Consider the following 19,142-nt stretch of genomic DNA (forward strand, 5'->3'; position numbering starts at 1 on the left):
ATTTAGAGAAGCCCTTTCAATATTTCTTTTAGAATGGGTTTAGTATTGCTGTACTCTTTTAGCTTTTGTTTGTTGGAGAAATTCTTTATTTCCCCTTCTGAAAATGCATTATATTATAGTGCCTAGAATATTTGAAGAGAAACTAGAATGTGGAGAACTTGTCATGGTAATAGGGGTTAAAAAGCAAGAGTTTCAGGGTCAGAACTGCCTGAACTTTAAGTTTTTACTCTGCTGATTTGCAGCAGTGTGTGACTTGGAAAAAGTCAGATAGCTTCTCTGTATCTCAGCTATTGATGTGCGATCTACTGCTGATGAAGAAAGTGACCTGTTCATATATTGCACATTATGGCTTAAAATCATAGTAAAATTTCAGAGCTGAAATTTCTTTTAGAAAAGCAAATGCTTATTTATTTATGACTGCTTGGAATGGTCTTACCTCTCATCGGTGATTTCCGTAGACGTCAGAGTGAAAGGTGAGGTGCTTACAGTGGCCTACGGGATCTGCGGGCTGTTCCATCTGCCCCACTTCGGCACCAGAGCCACCCCGCTACCTCTCCAACCTCGTTTCCCACAACCCTTCTTACTGCTCACTTCATTCCAGCCATGCTGACTTCTTGGCTATTTCTTGATCATACTAGACATGCTTTTGCCATAAAGCCTTTGCTGAGCCTAGTCCTGCTGCCTAGAATGCTTTTCCCTTCCAGTATCTACAAACTGACTCACTTCCTTCCAGTCTTTACTCAATGAAATCTTTGTCTGTAAGGTCTCCCATGACCACTTTATAATTCCAACCCTCTTTATTCAGTTCTGTTTTTCTATTGTGCTAATTTCTTGTTCTTTGTTTATTGTCTGCCTCCTTCCACTGGTGTATAAGATTAATTAAGGCAAAGATTTTTGTTTTGTTCACTGTTGTGTCTCAAGTATCTGGCTGTAATAGATGCTTAATAAATATATGAACAAATAAAACTTTTTAAGTACTAGCGATATACTGGATTTAAATTCTAACTCCTCATCTATTAACTGTATTGCCTAAAGCAAGTTACTGAATACTAATTCGTGAGTTGTTGCATGGATTAAATAGCATCACATGTTGGAAAGTACCTGAGCCATGCTTGATTCCCAGGAAGCCTTCAGTGAATTCATTCAGCCAACAAATGTTTATTGAACACTTGTGATATACCAGATATAACTTACAGACACTGGCATACATCACTGGACACAATAGCCCCAGATCTGTGATACTTTGGAATTTATCTCTAGTTTCCTTCTCTTCCTTTGTTGTAGTAGTTTCTAGGAGGAAGGGAAAACAAAAAACAAAAAACAAAAACGTGATTTTACCTAGTATTCAGGAGTCTCTCAGCCTAGATTTATATTCAGTTAATATGTATAGGAACCCATTTTCCATTATTTAAAAGTACTTTTGCATTCAGCTGTCTTATTCTTTGGAATGGCCTTAGGAAAAGGAGTTTTTAATCCTCATTTTACAGATAAGAAATCTGAGACTTTAAAGTTATGACTTGTCCTAGGTCATTCAACTAGGAGAAATTGGAGCCAGGATTTGAAGCCACACTTCATAATTCTTTCCATGGTGGCACTTGCACCAAAACCACTGTAATGGCTTTTATTCATTTCTATCCTGTTACATTTCAATTCTACAAATATATATTGACCCCTGCTAAATGCCCTGGTAATCAGCCCTGCCCTGGGAATGCACAAATTGTTTAGTCCCTGTCCTGAGGAGTACAGTTTAGTAGAGAAGACTGTTGACACATCAGCAGGCAGGCAGTGTGCTGAGTGTAAAGCTGGCTCTATTTATAGATACTTGGAAGCACAGAGGAGGAGGTCCTCATCTAGAGCAGGGCCAGGACATGCCAAAACAGACACCTTAGAAGAGATCGTGCCTGAGCTGAGTCTGAAAGGATGACTTAGCTGGGGGAAAGGGAGGGAATGTGAGCATTAGCAGAGATACAAGGTGAATGTCGAGAATTGTACGCTTTTAGAGTTGCTGGAGTATCAAGAACAAAGCAGAGAATGGTCAGGCATCAGGTGGAGCCGTTAGTAGCTACCAGATGATAGCATATCCTGCATGCAGAACTCTTACCAGGACCACTCTTTTAGGTGCCTCTAGGTCAGTTTTCCACCCCTGGTCCACTCAGCTATAGCCAGGGTTATTCACGGTACAAAGCACCCTGTCCTATATGTAAAGAATTGCTCAGGAGGGGCTGGTGGGCAAGAGGGCATGCTGCACACTTTGAGGTTTCCCAGAGGGAGTAATGCTGCTGGAAGGTTCTGTGCACAGGTGGTCCAGGTCAGAGGCATAGGAAAAGCCACACCAACCTTGGGGATAGTGACTGTTTAGTAGCATCAGCCTATTCAGCTATGTGGTCTTCCTGAACAGCCTGATTGTGAGGCCAGATTTTAAACATTGATTCAGTTTTGATTTTGGGTAACTGATCATAAAGCGAATGGAAGTTATTGGAGATTAATTAGCTTCAGGTCACTGGTCCAGGAGTCTAGGTTGAGTAGAGAGAAAAGAACAGGGTGAGGAAGAAAATTAGGTGGTCAAGAGACTGGAGGTTTCTTTGAGGCTGAAGAGCAGATGTATCTGCAGAAAGAGATACCTGGTCAAGAAGAAAAGTCAGTGGAGTTCCCATCGTGGCTCAGTGGTTAACGAATCCGACTAGGAACCATGAGGTTGTGGGTTCGATCCCTGGCCTTGCTCAGTGGGTTAAGGATCCAGCGTTGCCTTGAGATGTGGTATAGGTTGCAGATGCGGCTCGGATCCCGCGTTCCTGTGGCTCTGGTGTAGGCTGGCGGCTACAGCTTTAATTAGACCCCTTGCCTGGGAAACTCCATATGCCACGGGTGTGGCCCTAGAAAAGGCAGAAAGACAAAAAAAAAAAAAAAAAAAATAAGTCAGTGAGTTCCCCTTACAGCTCAACAGAAATGAATCTGACAAGTATCCATGAGGACCCAGGTTCAATCCACAGCCTTGCTCAGTGGTAAGGAACCAGCATTGCCATGAGCTGTGGTATAGGTTGCAGAAGTGGCTCAGATCTGATGTTGCTATGGCTGTGGCGTAGGCCAGCAGCTCTGGCTCTGACTGGACCCCTAGCCTGGGAACCTAGCCTGCGGCCCTAAAAAGACCAGAAAAAAAAAAAAATTCCAAAGAGTATTATTATCTAAGATGTCTGAGGAGGAGGATCTGAATTAGTATCTAGGGTGCGATTCTAGGAGTGGGTAGCTGGAGAGGCAGTTAAGGGTTCTTGGAGTTAAGGAATTGTGAAGCTAAGATATTATTAACACCAGCATGGTGTTAAGAGTTAAGAGACAGAAATAGTGCAAGCTAGGGGCTAAACCCCTCAATAAATAAAGGAAAGAGAAAGAAAGATTAATGCATGGCAGCAAAGAGTGATAAAGTATATTAAATCAAAGTGGTATGAACCTTGAAGAATATGCATTACTCCAAGCCATTACTTCATGGAATAAAGGTTTGGAAACAGTCACGATAAGCTAGGAAAATCCCAGCTCCTCTTCCTGGGTACCACTGAACATGAGGTAGGGGAGAATGGAAAACTTCGATCAAATAGGGCCCTAAGCTAAGAAATATTCTCACATGAAAGCTGTGTTTCAGTTATATCAAGGAAATGAAAACCATTTTGTAGTGTATTCTGCCATCTCCATGAAATTTCACTGACCCACCTGAGCAGTCTTACACTTTCCCTTATCTATATTCCTTAAACAACCATATTTTAGGTATAGATTTATATGATATCTATTGAGAACTTCTTAAGGTTTAGATTCTGTGGTAGATGTTAATATGCTGAGCATTACACCTTCCCTCAAAAGATTAAGGGCCAAAGGGAAAAATAATTAGACATTAATGGCTGAGTAAATCACCTTTCCAAACTTATTTTTCACTGCTGCTACTCACATACCAACCAGACTAATTTACTTAATGTGTGTTGTTACCTCAATGCCACTTTTCATGCTTTGCTCCATAAAATCCCCTTGCTCCTCAATACGCCCAGATCCAAATCCTGTCCACCCTCACAGGCCTAGAATATACCACTTCTTTCATATAATTTCCCTATGTTTTGACAGATGATACAACCTCTTTTTTCACTAAACTCAAGGAATAATTTCCTCTGTAACTCTAAAATAATGCCATGTTTCGTCAATGCTAAGATACATTTTTTTCACATTTTAACAGCTCTGTAGATTATTCTTTTACAATATGCTGTTTGTCATCATCATTCTTTTTTTTTTTTTTTTTTTTTCCCTACTCATGGCATGTAGAAGTTCCTTGGCCAGGGATTGAATCCGAGCTGCAACTGCAACCTACATCACAGCTACAGCAGTGCCAGATCCTTTAACCCACTGCGCCAGGCCAGGGCTCAAACCCACACCTCCACAGTGACCCAAGCCACTATGGTCAAATTCTTAACCCATTGCACCACTGCAGGGACTCCTTATCAACATTCTTGAAAGAAAGAATATATCATGGTATTCTGTGGAAAAACATGAACAACTGCTCTGAGTCAAAAAGTAGTTCAGAATAATGAAGAAGCCTTAGGAATACTTTAACCAATTTTGTATATTCTTTAATGTATTATGCTCTGCGTGATATATGACACAATCTGCCAAAGTAAGTCTTTGAAAAACAACATCTTTAGTGCAAAATAAAAATTCTAAGTGATAAGGTGTTGTGTTATAGTTAAATTGGCTTTTTTTTTTTTTCTTAGTGTTCATGAAATAGTGATGTGAGGAGTTTGCTGTGGCAAAGTGGGTTGAGGATCTGGTGTTGTCACCATAGTGATTTGAGTCACTGCTGTGGTTCAGGTTCGAGCCCTGGCTGAGGAATTTCCACATGCTGTGGGTCCAGCCCAAAAAAAAAAAAAAGTGATATAACTTACAGTCATTGGTGCCCTAGATTGAAAGAAATATGATGGTTTTGTTTTTGTGATTAAATATGCCAGGCACTAAGAACATGTACCTTCCTAAAGCATATTGTGTCATATATATATTTATTTCGAATCCAATATTAAACCATGGACTTTTTGAGGGCAGAGTTTGCATTTATCTTTGATTCCCTTACAACATCTGGTATGGTGCTTTATAACATATGGACATAAATATTTAATAGAGAAATGGATTAAAATATGAAGTATGGGAGTTCCTGTCGTGGTGCAGTGGTTAACGAATCCGACTAGTAACCACGAGGTTTCGGGTTCGATCCCCAGCCTCGCTCAGTGGGTTAAGGATCCGGCGTTGCCATGAGCTGTGGTGTAGGTCGAAGACACAGCTCAGATCTGGCATTGCTGTGGCTGTGGCGTAGGCCAGCATCTACAGCTCCGATTAGACCCCTAGCCTGGGAACCTCCATATGCTGCCAGAAGCGGCCCTAGAAAAGGCAAAAAGACGACAACAACAACAACAACAACAACAAATATATATATATATATGTATGAAGTATGATATAATAAGTGCCACTGAAAGGCAAAAGTATTATATGAGTGAACATCTGCTAGTACATTCTCAGTTAACTGCTTTACTTTATTTTTGTTAGAAATGTATTTGTATATACTATTAAGTCAGATCCTTGGACTAAATCTCAACTTAGACCAGTGGTTTTGAACCAGCTCTAAATGATCCTTATAGAATTCTAAAAACTTAGGTCTGGTTTGCTGAACAATGTGGTGACTCAATCTTGACTGAATCATAGAAAGTAGTAAATAAAGTCTTTGCCCTGAAGAGCAAATGATAGTGTATTTCCCTAATGACGCTAAGATTATACAGGAGACCAGGCAAATGCCTGTCTCTGAGAAATATAGTACTTTTAAAAATAGCCTTGTTTTTTTTCCTTCCAATCAATCTCAATATACCTATAATAAGAAACAGCCTGGGGAATAAAAAAAAAAAAAAAAGCATGCAGAATGATATCTATGTGATATTTTCTAGGAGTTTTTACTCTTATTCTCTGGGCTACAAGAACAAGAAATAACATAATCATTTTTCTTCATTGAGCTAAATAGTTCTACTTCTGATTGAGCTACTTTTTTTTCTATTTTTCTCTAGTAGTTGCTTGTATGCTTACAAACTACTTGGTGTGGAAAAGCACTGTGCTAGTCCACACTGCTGTTTACCATTTATCTTTCTGAATACATGAGAGGATTGTACATCCTTTCCCCGTTGAAGTTGATGTGGTCATGTGACTATTTTGTCTAATAAAATGGGACCACAAGATTCATGAAGCTTTAAGAGCAAGTACATAATTTGTCACCTTTCCTTTATACTGCTGTAGCAACTATAGAAGCACAGAGATGAAGCCTCCCTTAGCCTAAGTCCCTGAGTGAGGACGGCATCGAGCCAGGTCCGCATTTCCCTTGTTTGACCTGTTCATCATCTCATAGTATGTTTTGTGGCATTATTAGATAAGCATAATCTAGCTTGTCATGATAATATAGTCTTCACCCCCAAAAGAGTAGGCTTTAGCGGTAACTAAAAGAATATGACAGATTTGATGTGTTGATTGGCCCAGTATTTTTTTCTTCTTTTTGGAAATATTTATTGTATACAGCTTCTATAAGTTAATAAGTGATTAGAGTCATTTCCATGCATCAAAATAGTTTTCTTGGAATTGCAAGCTTTTCTTAAGGCATTTTGATATACTTACAAGGTGTCCTTTCATCTGCCAGCAGTAGAATTGTTTCTTAAAAGCAGTGACCATAGTCATGCATTCTTGCATTTATTCTTTTATTCAACAAACTTTTTTTGAATGGCCATTATTTGCCAGATGCTAAGACTAAAAAGACATTCAAGGCACTCCTAGATCATTTGGTGGTAGTGGTAGAAAGCAAGAAGGAGCTAAACACTGTAAAGCACTTTTTTCTTTTGTAGTCTAGATGCTTCCTTGGTTTCATCAATGACACATGCCTATTTCATTTTAAAATAGTTAAGGTACATTTAAAATTTAACTTCACAAATTCCATATCCAAGGTGACACAGACCAAATTTTACTGCTATTGAAACCACCAACATACTACCATAGAAGTTAGACGTTTCTCTACCATAGCTAGTATAAAAACTATTTAAAAAATGATATTAAGTGCTGTCAAAAAGTTTTAACTCTCCCAGTTGTCATAAGAAGGGAAAAAAAGAATGTATCCCATTACCAGGCAGTTTCAAAGCTATTGATTACAAATTAAAAAATTAAAAGCAGAATTCTGTTTCTGGTCTTCATTATAAGAATCTGAGTATTTTTTCAAAGGCAGAGAGAATGAGTTAGGAGACAGCAAGGTTCCCTCTTGGTTCGTTTTCCCATCATCTTCTGCCTTTTCACTCTAGGGGTTCTTCAGCAAGCGCCTGAAAGGCTCCATCAAGAGGACCAAAAGCCAATCAAAGCTTGACAGAAACACGAGCTTTCGGCTTCCCTCTCTTCGCAGTGCAGATGACAGGTAGGAGTTCTCTTGATTAAAGCAAAGAAAGCAGTGAATTTTGATAAGGCATTTTGGTTTTCTCTAACTTTGCATCATTGACAGATGGAAAGATCCAATACAAAATGTTGGCTCAAATATCCAACCAGTTTTTATATAATATCGGAGAATGTATGAATACCTAAGAACTAATTTAAGGATCAGTTGTGCTGTTTCTGTAGAATCAAGTTCTTGTGGTCAGAGGTGTATCTTTCTTTTGTAGAATGACTAAGGGATGATGATGCCAGTGACTAACATTTTTGATCACTGTACTATGTGTTTTGTATGCATTACCTTGATTAATCTTCATAATAACCCAATAGTATAGATAAATATTATTATCACCATGTTAGAGATGAAGAGTGTGCGGAACAGAAAAAATCTTACCCAAGGTTATACTGCTTAGTAAATAGCAGAAATGGTATTTGGATTTGGACAATTTGGCCCTAAGTGTCTATGGTTTTCATTACTACATTGTTCTTTATACATAATATTTGGAATTGATCTCATATTAATTTGCAATTACTTCCAGAAGACATGTTGAAAAGGAAGCCTGAATTTCAATAATTAGGTCCACCTCAAATGCCTAGCTTGCTAAGGTTAACAACCTTCTAAAATAATGGAATATATACTAGCACACATTGGTTATATTTCATGTCTCCATAATGTTCCAAAATATAGGAAATAGTACTTATTGTGTCTTAACACATCACCACCACCACCAGTATTTATCGATTGTTTACTCTGTGCCAAGCATTTTTATTTTATTTCTTATGGCCTTACCTGCAGCATATGGAAGTTCCTGGGTCGAATCTGAGCTGAAGCTGTAGCAATGCCAGATCTTTTAACCCACTGCACCAGGCTGAGGATCAAACCTGAACCTTCACAGAGACTCAGGCTGCTGCAGTTGGATTCTTAACCCACTGTGCCACAGCAGGAATTTCTGTGCTAAGCATTTTTAATGTAGCTTCTCATGTAATACAACCCTAGATACTGTTATTATGCTCATTTTACAGATGAGACACTAAGGCAGAAGAGATTGAGGCACTTGCCCCAGTCACACAGCTAAGTAGTAGGGCTTGGATATAAATGCATGTCTGCTTTTCATAATGATGCTCTTATTTATACTTGGATTTGTTTTCCTTTTGGTAGTAAGTTCATTATTGTCAGTTACCTGCATAACAAACAAAAATAGATTATAATCTCTATAATGGCAGATTATGCATTTGCCAGGCAGAGAATTACTCTCCTTATTTTGTACATGAAGTAACTTGCCCCCCATACTGAGTTGATGAGAGGCTACTTCTTTATCAGCCACATTAGAGATGTTCTGTGGAATTTGCAAGTCTGTCCAATTTGCAGTATAACTGTATCATTAAGTATGTCTTTTATACCTATTTGTTTTAAGGTAATCATATAAAATTTTTTTCTCATGTTTTTCTTATAGATTTATTTTGCAACCTTCATCGTTGTAAGAATTCAAAGCATTTTATAAATAAACTTCAATAAAATAGAATGACACATTTTTCCAGAATACTGGTTTTTAAGACCAAGGATATGGTGCAGTAACTAAAATGTTTCTAATTCAATAGCCAGTTTCTGCAGCCTCATATATTAACTTGGGAGATGAGATATTTTTTGTAGGTGGGCTTCTTTTTTTTTTTTAAACTTGTACTAAGTATCACTTTTTTAACTTCAAACAAAGTACCCAGTCCTATTGTATTTGGCTTTAAGTAGCTTAAAGGAATTCTTGGATTGAGTTACCAAGAGATTATATTCTCCTGGAGTCTGCTATTGCTATTATATAGTCAGCATATTTTTACCCTTTCCAATGACTTAAATTCGTTATATGTGCTTCCATGCTGTCCTGCTTCAATCAATAGTAGTATCTCTCTGTCTCAAATACAGCTTGATAGAAAGGTGCTAGTAACTCTCAGATATCAATCAATCTTTTTTATTTTTCAAATCCATTTGAATAAGTTTTCCTACATAAAAAATTTTCCCAAACTTTGTTTCTCTTTAATAGGGAAATACTCACTAGAAGTATAACTGTATCACAGTTAAAAAAAAAAAGCAAAATCAAACTTTCTTGTCCTCAGATTATCCAGACAGGTAAATAGAACTAAGGCACAAGAATTATCAACTGAGTTCTTCAATTTAGTACCCTTACAGGTATGATTAGAAATTTTCCTAAGACCTCTGGTCTTGTGTCATATGCATCAGTTGCCAAAATTAGATCATTTCTTCCCAAGTGGTATATGGTATCTAATCTAAATAGAAAAACATTTCTTTCTTTCTTTCTTTTCTTTTTTTTTTTTTTTTTTTTTTGTCTTTTGTCTTTTGTCTTCTATCTTTTTAGAGCCACACCTGAGGCATTTGTCAGTTCCCAGGCTAGGGATCACATCTGAGCTACAGCTGCCGGCCTACACCACAGCCACGGCAATGCAGGATCCAAGCCTTGCCTGCAACCTACACCACAGCTCTCAGCAACGCTGGATCCTTAACCCACTGAGCAAGGCCAGGGATCGAACCCGCAACCTCATGGTTCCTAGTCGGATTCGTTTCTGCTGCACCACGATGGGAACTCCAACATTTCTATTCTTATAGCAAGTTGACAGAAACTCTAGGCAAACCTAGTAAGCTGTCCCTTTTCTCAGTTTTTTTAGGGGCTGCACCCATGGCTTATGAAGGTTCCCAGGCGAGGAGTATAATCGGAGCCGTAGCCGCCAACCTACGCCAGAGCCACAGCAACGCAGGCTCTGAGCTGTGTCTGCGACCTATACCACAGCTCATGGCAAGGCCAGAACCTTAACCCACTGAGCGAGGCCAGGAATCGAACCCACAACCTCGTGGTTACTAATCAGGTTCATTAACCACTGAGCCACGATGGGAACTCCTTTTTTCAGTTTTTTAATTGAAGAGTAAAATATGCTTGTGTCTTTGCTGTCTAAAAAAAAAAGGTTTAATACATAAGTACAGCTTAAAAAACAATTAAGTTCCTCTTCACCTTCCTTTTTTCCCTATATAAATAGCCTTATCATTAATAGTTTGTATATTTTCAAACCTTTTTAAAATCCATACCTAAATGCACACAGACACATCTTTTGCTTGTTTGCATCTAAGTGAGATCATATTGTGTGTATTACTTTGTGACCTAGCTTTTTAGTAAAAATATTGTGGACACCTTTATGTATCAGTCATATAAATCTACATCGTTAAGCAAACAGCTGCCCACTTCAAGTGCTACAGGTTTTGTAGCATATGTACTTCACGTCTCTGTGATGGATATTTTAATTGTTTCCCCCTTTTTGGCACAAACAGGGTGCAACGACTATTTTTTGATATGTACCTTTCTGTCCTTATGTGATTGGGTTAGATTTTCGAAGTTGAACTGCTCCTTCAGAAAAAGTAGTACTAATTTCCATTTGCACCAACAGATGAGGATTGCTTTCATCCTTCAAACATCCTTACATTTCGTCAGAATGATGGGCAGCTAATAATATTAAACACATAGACAGTATGTACTACGTGTGACACCATTCTAAGCACTTTACATAAACTAACTCATTTAATCATCACAACAATCCTAGTTAACAGTTGTGACCTAATTTTGAAGATAAGAAAACTGAGAGCAATTGGTAAATTGCACACGGCCACACAGTTTAGAAAATGGCAGAACTGCCGTTCAAATCCAAGAAATCTAGCTCTGGAGGCTCCATTCTTAACCATTATTCCATATTGTCTCTCCAAAAAAGGGCATGTAGGGAGACATTTCTTTGTTTTAATTTATATTTGCCGAATGCCTAGCAAGTGGAACATTTTTTTCACAAGTTTTCTTCTATGGCTTACATATTCATCCCTTTGCCCATTTTTTTCTGTTGAACTGTTGTCCCTTTTCTTATGGTTTGGAGTAGTGCTTTCTTTATTATCAGGGATTACAAGCCACTATAGTGCATGTTGTTAAAATTTTCTTCCAATCTGTTGTTTTAAAATCACTCATGTTTTAGATTTTCATCGGTCCAATATGTCAGTCTTTTTCTTTGTGGCTCATTCGACCAAATCTAACCAGAACATTGAACTCAAGAAGCTAGGATCACTTTCTCTTTAAATTTGTCATTATGATACTGTGCACATCACTTTATCTCTCACTTCAAGAGGAGTAAATAGTCTATCCACAGGTATCAGGAAGCTAATAAAGTAGTGATCATGGTATTATGAATTCTTCAAGGTTTTTGATAACCACAACCTTATTTGTACTCATATTTTAAAAGATAAGATGGTTCTCATAAGGTCTAAGTTACTGCTTTAAGATGGCAAAAAAAAAAAAAAAAGTTTTAAAGGAGTTAATGTCATCTAAAGAAAGTTTACTTTGTATGATCAGTAAGCTTCTCTGTGCAAATGACCATCGAGTATTTTAACATGCAGACTTCATTGATCAAAAAGACCTTAATGGGTCCAGATTTGTCTAGCCGATGATCTGCAAGTCATAAACGCTGCTTTGAGGCTCTGATGGAATTTGGTACCAGTGTGGTTTGGGGGATCAACTTAAAATCACCCTTAAACTCAAAATTTCTTTTGTAAAATTGTGGGGCATAGGCATAGCAAGTAAAAACTTGCCAAATAATTAATTTTTCTAAAAACCAAATGTCTTGATAAACAGTAACATATCTAATTGTGACATTTACGTACAGTCTGGTAAACCATGTACTACCAAGAATGTAGAGAACTAAAGACACAGCCCCAACCTCAAGGAGTCCAATAAAAGAAGTAAACATCCAGGAGAAAATATTATAGGTGAGGAGAGATTATTTCTCATTGGGTGGATCAGAAAGAACTTAGAGGGCAGCGGCCTGTGAGTGGAACCTTAAAAAACAGGTATAATTTGAACTTAGAAACAGATAGCTGGAGAGAGCATTCCTCAGAATGGAAATAATAAGCAAAAGCAAAGAGTAGGAAATCACAGGGCTTGAAATATTGAAGAGTTCATGGTATGTGAAGGCATGAGGTAGGAAATGATTAGAAGGGGAAAGTTGCAGTTTTTAAGTTGATAGGTAAAAACTTTGTGTTTTTTTAATCTTGAGAATGACTTAGTATAAGAAACAGAAATACAAACTCCGTCCTTGATAAAACTAGGAGAAATCTGAATGATGGATTACTTTAAGTAAGAAGATCAAGTGTAATTGCCTGCAGAAGGCAATTTTATCACATACCAAAATGGAGAAGCCAGATAAAGATACAGATATGCACCAGAGACAGATACCAACATTTGTGTTCCCCTATTACAATTTCAGCTGGTAATTCTATTCCTAAGTGTATCCAAGAGAAAGGAAAACATATATCTTCACAAGAACCTGTGCATGAATGTTCATAACTATTATTTATAATAGCTCAAAAGTAGTAATGACCCAAATGTCCATGAACTGGTGAACGGATATACAAAGCTTGATATATCCATGCAATGCAGTATTATTCAGTCATAAAAAGGAATGAAGTACTGCTACATGCTACAACATGGATGAACCTGGACAATTTTATGCTAAGTGAAAGAAGCCAATCAGAAGACCACATATTGTATAATTACATTTATGTGAACTGTCGAAAATATGCAAATCTAGGGAGGCAGTAGATAAATGGTTGCCAGAGGCTAGGGATATAGAGCAGGGGGAAGTAATGAATGAAGAATGACTGCTAATGGGAGTTCCTCTTGTGGCTCAGTGGGTTAAGAATCTGACTGGTATCCATGACGATGTGGGTTTGATCCCTGGCCTTGCTCAGTGGGTTGCTCAGCATTGTCGTGAGCTGAGGTGTAAGTCACAGACATGCCTCAGATCTGGTGTTGCTGTGGCTGAGGTGTAGACCAGCAGCTGTATCTCCGATCAGACCCTTAGCCTGGGAATTTCCATATGCAGCAGGCACAGCTGTTAAAAAAAAAAAAAAAAAAAAAAGAATGACTGCTAATGGACATGAGGTTTCTTTTTGGAGTGATGAAATGTTTTTAAGCTTAGCTTGTGGTGATAATTGCACAACTCTGAATATACTGAAAATGGTACACTTTAAATGGATAGAGTTTATGATATGTTGATTATATCTCAATAAAGACATTAAGGTTTTTTTTTTTTTTTTAAATACCAGCTGGCCAGGAAGTACTCTGCAGTGAAGCTCATTAATCTGTAAGCTCTATTCCAGCACACACAGCTTCCATTGAGTTCTTTTATCTTAAATATAAACAGATGGCCAAGAATCTCCAGATATTTGAGGAAATTCTTCAACATGAAAGATAGAGAGAAAAATAAATAAATAGAAGAGAGAAAAAAAGAACCCAGAAAAAACAGAGACAATGCATAGAGCCAAAAACAACTTCAAAACATAATGAATATATTCAAAATATAAGATTATGCATCTAGGAAACAAATAAAAAGATGTTATAAGGAGCCTTAATGAAACAAGAGAGCTTGGAAATTGAAATATAAAAGCCAGACTTGGAGTTCCCACTGTGACTGTGGGTTAAAAATCCTACTGCAGTGGCTCAGGTCACTGTGGAGGCGTGGGTTTGATCCCTAGCACAGTACGGTGGGTTAAGAGGATCTGGCATTGCTGCAGCTATAGCATAGGTCACAGATGAGGCTCAGATTCAGTCCCTGGCCTAGGAACTTCCATATGCCATGGATGCAGCCATAAAATTAAAAAAAAAAAAAAAAAAACCCTAAAATCGAGTCAGTCTCCCAGAAAGCGAAACAGAAAATGAAAAACTCTATCCAGAAGATTCTGATAAAAGAGAACTTAGAAAACTGGGAGAGGAAATTGCCCAAGAAATAATATAAGAAAATTTCCCCAAACAAGCAAATATAAATGTACAGACTAGAAAGGCCACCAAATTTCCAACATAGTGAATGAAAAATGACAAAAGACTTTCAACACACACACACATCAATTCATATCATCATGAAAGAGCACAACACTGAGGCTTTAAAAACTATCTTAAAAGCTTCTAGAGAGAATATGTCATGCACAAAGGAGGTGTGGAAAATTCTCAACAGAAATATTGACAATCAAAAGTCAATGAAGCAATGTTTTCAAAATTCTAAGTGAAGGTTATTTTCAATCCAGTATTCCATACACAGCACAGTCCTTAAATGTCAGATCGAGGAGTTTGGGCTTTATCATATAAGCACTGAGGAGCCTTTAAACATTTTTGAGCGAGGAAATGACCTAATCAAAATTGTGGCTATGTATAATTTCAGATGACTTGGTTTTCTGAGACTATGTTTGGGAGGCCGATTAGCAAAAAGCTATTGTAAGAAGTAATGAAGACTCTAAAGAGAGTAGTGGCCATGGGAATGAAGAGTCAGAAGCAAGATAGGAGGAACATTTTAGAGGCAAAATCAATAGGATGTCACAAAGTCATCATTGTTCCAAAGCCATCTAATCAGATAAAAGCCAGTAAAGTGATTTCCTAGAATCGATATTGGCAGCGTTTTCACATTAAAACCATGTCATGTGGAAGGGTGTTGGGACAGGAGAAGAGTCTGTATTGAAATGCACTTTGAAAAGTATGAAAAACTAGGAAATGCTGAAAAACCATGGTCATACCACATTTCAGGCATTCCAGGATTTCGAATGCCTGTCAGGTTGCCAGCCTTGCTCTGGAAGTGCTGCTTAAATTTACCAGTATCTTGAGGTAAAGATAAGCACATAAAATAGAATTTTCTCATGTCCTTCAAATGTTCTTCAAGTAAAAATCTTCACACTATGTCTTTGGTTCTGAGGCTCACTGACAAAGCATGGTTATAAAATAGTCTGCTTATTTTTCATCAGGAGCTACCGAAGAGTAAGTGTGATGTTCATTTGCAGGGTGTATATACTCATCTTCTTGAGTGTCTCCTTTTAGACTAATTCTTTAATTCTTTTCTCTTTTTTTTTGGCATTTTTATGTTCACAAGAAGTTGTAAAAATAGTACATAGAGTCTTGGAGCCCTCCCCCCAGTGGTGATATCTTATAACTGTAGTGTAATATCAAAACCAGGTGATTGACACTGGTATAATTCTGTAAACTAGACTACAGACTTTATTCAGTTTTCACCAGTTTTTTGTATGTGCTCATTTGCGTGCAGATAGTTCTATGCAGTTTAGTCCTATGTATAGATTTGTGTAACTACCACCACAATCAAGAGACAAAATTATTCCATTACCAGGAAAGAACGCCCTCTGCGACGACATTATAGTCATACCTACCTCCCTACACCATCCCTGTCCCCTAGCAACCGCTTTTTGTTTTGTTATTTCAAGAATGTTATATAAATGGAATCATATAGTATGTAGCCATTTAAGACTGTCTTCTTTTTCCCCAACTAGATAGAATGCCCTTGAAATCCATCCATTGGATGAAATCCATCCAAGTTGTCCATTTATCAACAGTCTGTTCCTCGTTATTGCTGAGTGGTATTCCATTATATGGATATATCAAAATTTGTTAAACCAGTTACCCACTGGAAAACATTTGTTTCTGGTCTTTAGGAATAAAACTGCTGTGAACAGTTGTGTACATATAAGTTATCACTACTCTAGGGTAAATATGCAAGTTGCTGAGTTGTATGATTAGTACTTACTTAGGTTTATTTAAAAAAAAAAAACAAACTACCAAACTATTTTCCAGAGTACCTGTACCATTTAACATTTCCACCAGCAATTTTTATGGATTTTGTGTGTGTCCCAAGAGGTTTTTCACCTATGTTTCCTTCTAGAAGTTCTAGGGTTTTGTTTTTATGTTTAAGTCTGTTCTCTCCATTTAGTTAAGCTGTGGTTACTCTATATAAAAAGTCCTGACTCAAAGCCTGTTGGTGTTCAGTTTGAGATAGTAATCACCCCAGGCAAGCCAATTGCAGGGAGTCTGCCTGCTTATTGAGAAGGGAGTGTTGTAAACCACTTACATTCTTCTGATCTACTCTTCCCATCCAGCTTAATTACCCATGGTTTTAGGTGCCCTCCAGATTTGGGGCAAGGGGAGACAGAAAGGAATAAGAAAGTTTTAGTACTGTCTTCGCCTTGCATGATGCTCTCTGAGCCTGGCATATGTTTAAAACTGACTCTCCTATCTTGGGGTACTTAAGTGGATTCTACAGAAATGTCTCATCTCTGAGGAGCTTTTAGCTATGGCTTTATTGAGTGTAGCGGGTACATCTGTATTCTAGGTGTTCACTTGCATACCTTCCACAGTTTCTAGGAAGGAATTCTTACTGTTCTGGTCTCTTCACCCTCCCAGTCCTCTTATCCGCAGGAAGTAGTCACACATTCTTTGCCCTGATGAACCTCTAGGAGTACAGCCTAATCCAAAATCATCAACTTGGGCTCTGCCACCAACAATTAGTCATTGCTCATCATCTAGATTTCCCAGATAAAATCAGATCCCATCCTGTATGCATTGCCTACCCATATCCGTAGTGGGGTGGGGAGGAGTAGGAGGAATGAGCCACACAGCTTTCTCCCCAAATTCTGTCTCACAAAATCCTTTCCCTTCTCCATACTCTCACCACTTTCTGTAGTCTTATTCCGAGAGGTTTGAGGTAATGGAATTGGTTCTAAAACATTTCCTTTGTAAATTCTACCATTTGTCTAGAACTTCACTTCAGCATGCAACATCTGTTTTGTCTTAGAGTCACAGTTGAAACTTTACTATCTCATCACATATGTATATAATACGTTGTTAATCTACAATCTTTAGCATAATGTACAAAATGGAACATGGCTCCGTCCATCCCTAACTCTCTGCACTGTCTCCTACCACTCTACCGGTAGTTCATCATTTACTTACTGTGCTGTTCCATATTTTTCTACTTTTGATCTTGCCGCCCTCTCTATCCCAAATACCATTTCCTATTCCTCCACCCTGTCCTTTGACAGGTTTCACTTCTCATTCATACTTAATGCAACAACCCAAATTATGACCCAAATCAGGAGTCATATGCTCCCTGACTTCTTTTCCGTGTTCTTATGCATCATCCTAGACTAAGCACCTGTCCCATAAACCCACCCATGGCCAACTGTATGTACCTTATTGTAGGACTAACCACTTTCTATTGAATTTATCTTTTTCTTTTTTTTTTTCTTTGTCTTTTCAGGGTCGCACCTGCAGCATATGGAGGTCCCAGGCTAGGGGTCCAGCTGGAGCTATCGCCGCCCTCCTGCACCACAGCCACAGCAACGCTGGATCCAAGCTGTGTCTGCAACCTACACCACAGCTCACGGTAATGCTGGATCCTTAATCCACTGAGCGATGCCAGGGATCGAACCCACGTCCTCATGAATGCTAGTCGGGTTCACTAACCGCTGAACCACGATGGGGACTCCGAATTTATCTTTTCATGTTTCTGTTTACTGCAGCAAATTGGAAGCTTCTCAAGTGTACAAACAATCTTTGTATCCCTACCCTCTACCACAATGCCTGTCCTATTAAGGAACTTAATTTCTTGGCCCATTTAGACTCTGAGGAGAGTCTAAACAAACTCTAGATAATAAGGATGAAGAATCTCCTTCAATATGGTGTACTTGGGTAGAATGACAGCTTCTCAGAAATTATTGGATTCGAGGCCATTAATTAATCAATGCAGTCTAGCTATAGATTATAGAGTTTCCTTTATCCATGTTTACTGGCAAGGGCCAATTAATGAGACCTAAGTTTTAGGAGCTAAAATCCAATTTAAGTTTCTAATGTATCATGATAGCATTTTAAATTCATTAGAATGCTTTATCTTGTTTGTGTTCTGTTTTGTTGGTTTTTTTTTTTTAGGGCCGCTACTGCGGCATATGGAGGTTCCCAGGCTAAGTGTCTAATCAGAGGCGCAGCTGCCAGCCTATACCACAGCCACAGCAACACCAGATCTGAGCCACATCTGTAGCCTACACCACAGCTCATGGCAACACCAGATCCTTAACCCACTGAACAAGGCCAGGGATCGAACCCATAACCTCATGGTTCCTAGATGGATTCGTTTCTGCTGTGCCACGATGGGAACTCCAGAATGCTCTATCTTAATAAATAAAAATATTTTCATACATTTACTCCTTCTGTCTTCATATTCTTCCAGCGAAGATTATATTCAAGAATAGCTACCCTGACTTCAACTAGACGAATAATTTACATAAATTGAACTAATGCGTGTCACATCACTGTGAAACAACTATGTTTACAATGATAGTCCCACTTGTATGGTACTGTACTTTAAACGATATTTGTAAAATCATAGATGACTGCATTTCATTCTCGCAGTAACTGTGTGAAGTATAGGAAGAGGAGTCGTTATCCACATTTTACAAATGCAATAACCAAGGTTCAGATAGAATAAATTATTTGTTCCATGTCACATGGTTGGTGAGTGATTTGAGCCGACATGAATACATAGCACTTTTTGCTCCAAGTTGAGTGTCTTTCCCATTATACTTTTTGTTGCATGTTTTCATAGGAAGCCTTACCTCCTAAGATGATTAAGAAGGAAAAATCAAAGGGCAAAATCATACACACACATATGTACACATAAACACGTATACATACGCAAACATACTCATAACAATAGCACTTAAGAGTAGAATACTATGTAGTAATAATGAATGAGTCAACTTATGGTCATTATATTTCCACAGTTTGGTAAAATATAAAACTAACTCCTCCTATACT

General features: G+C 38.1%; 1 protein-coding gene across 24 annotated transcripts in view; it reads left to right on the top strand.

The window, feature by feature from the left end:
- RASAL2 (RAS protein activator like 2) overlaps positions 1–19,142 on the top strand; it is a 388,065-nt gene that overhangs the window by 314,599 nt on the left and 54,324 nt on the right. For all 24 annotated transcript variants that reach the window (XM_021063713.2, XM_084977749.1, XM_084977751.1 and 21 more), the window contains one exon: positions 7,347–7,456. In XM_021063713.2, the coding sequence (XP_020919372.2) occupies positions 7,347–7,456 (110 nt within the window). The remainder of the gene's footprint in view (positions 1–7,346; positions 7,457–19,142) is intronic.

Source organism: Sus scrofa, chromosome 9, assembly GCF_054392235.1.
Source record: "Sus scrofa isolate SSC_HxYL_T2T_F1_AM1 chromosome 9, Sscrofa_HxYL_maternal_Yorkshire_Landrace_v2.0, whole genome shotgun sequence".
In the NCBI taxonomy this organism is placed as follows: domain Eukaryota; kingdom Metazoa; phylum Chordata; class Mammalia; order Artiodactyla; family Suidae; genus Sus; species Sus scrofa.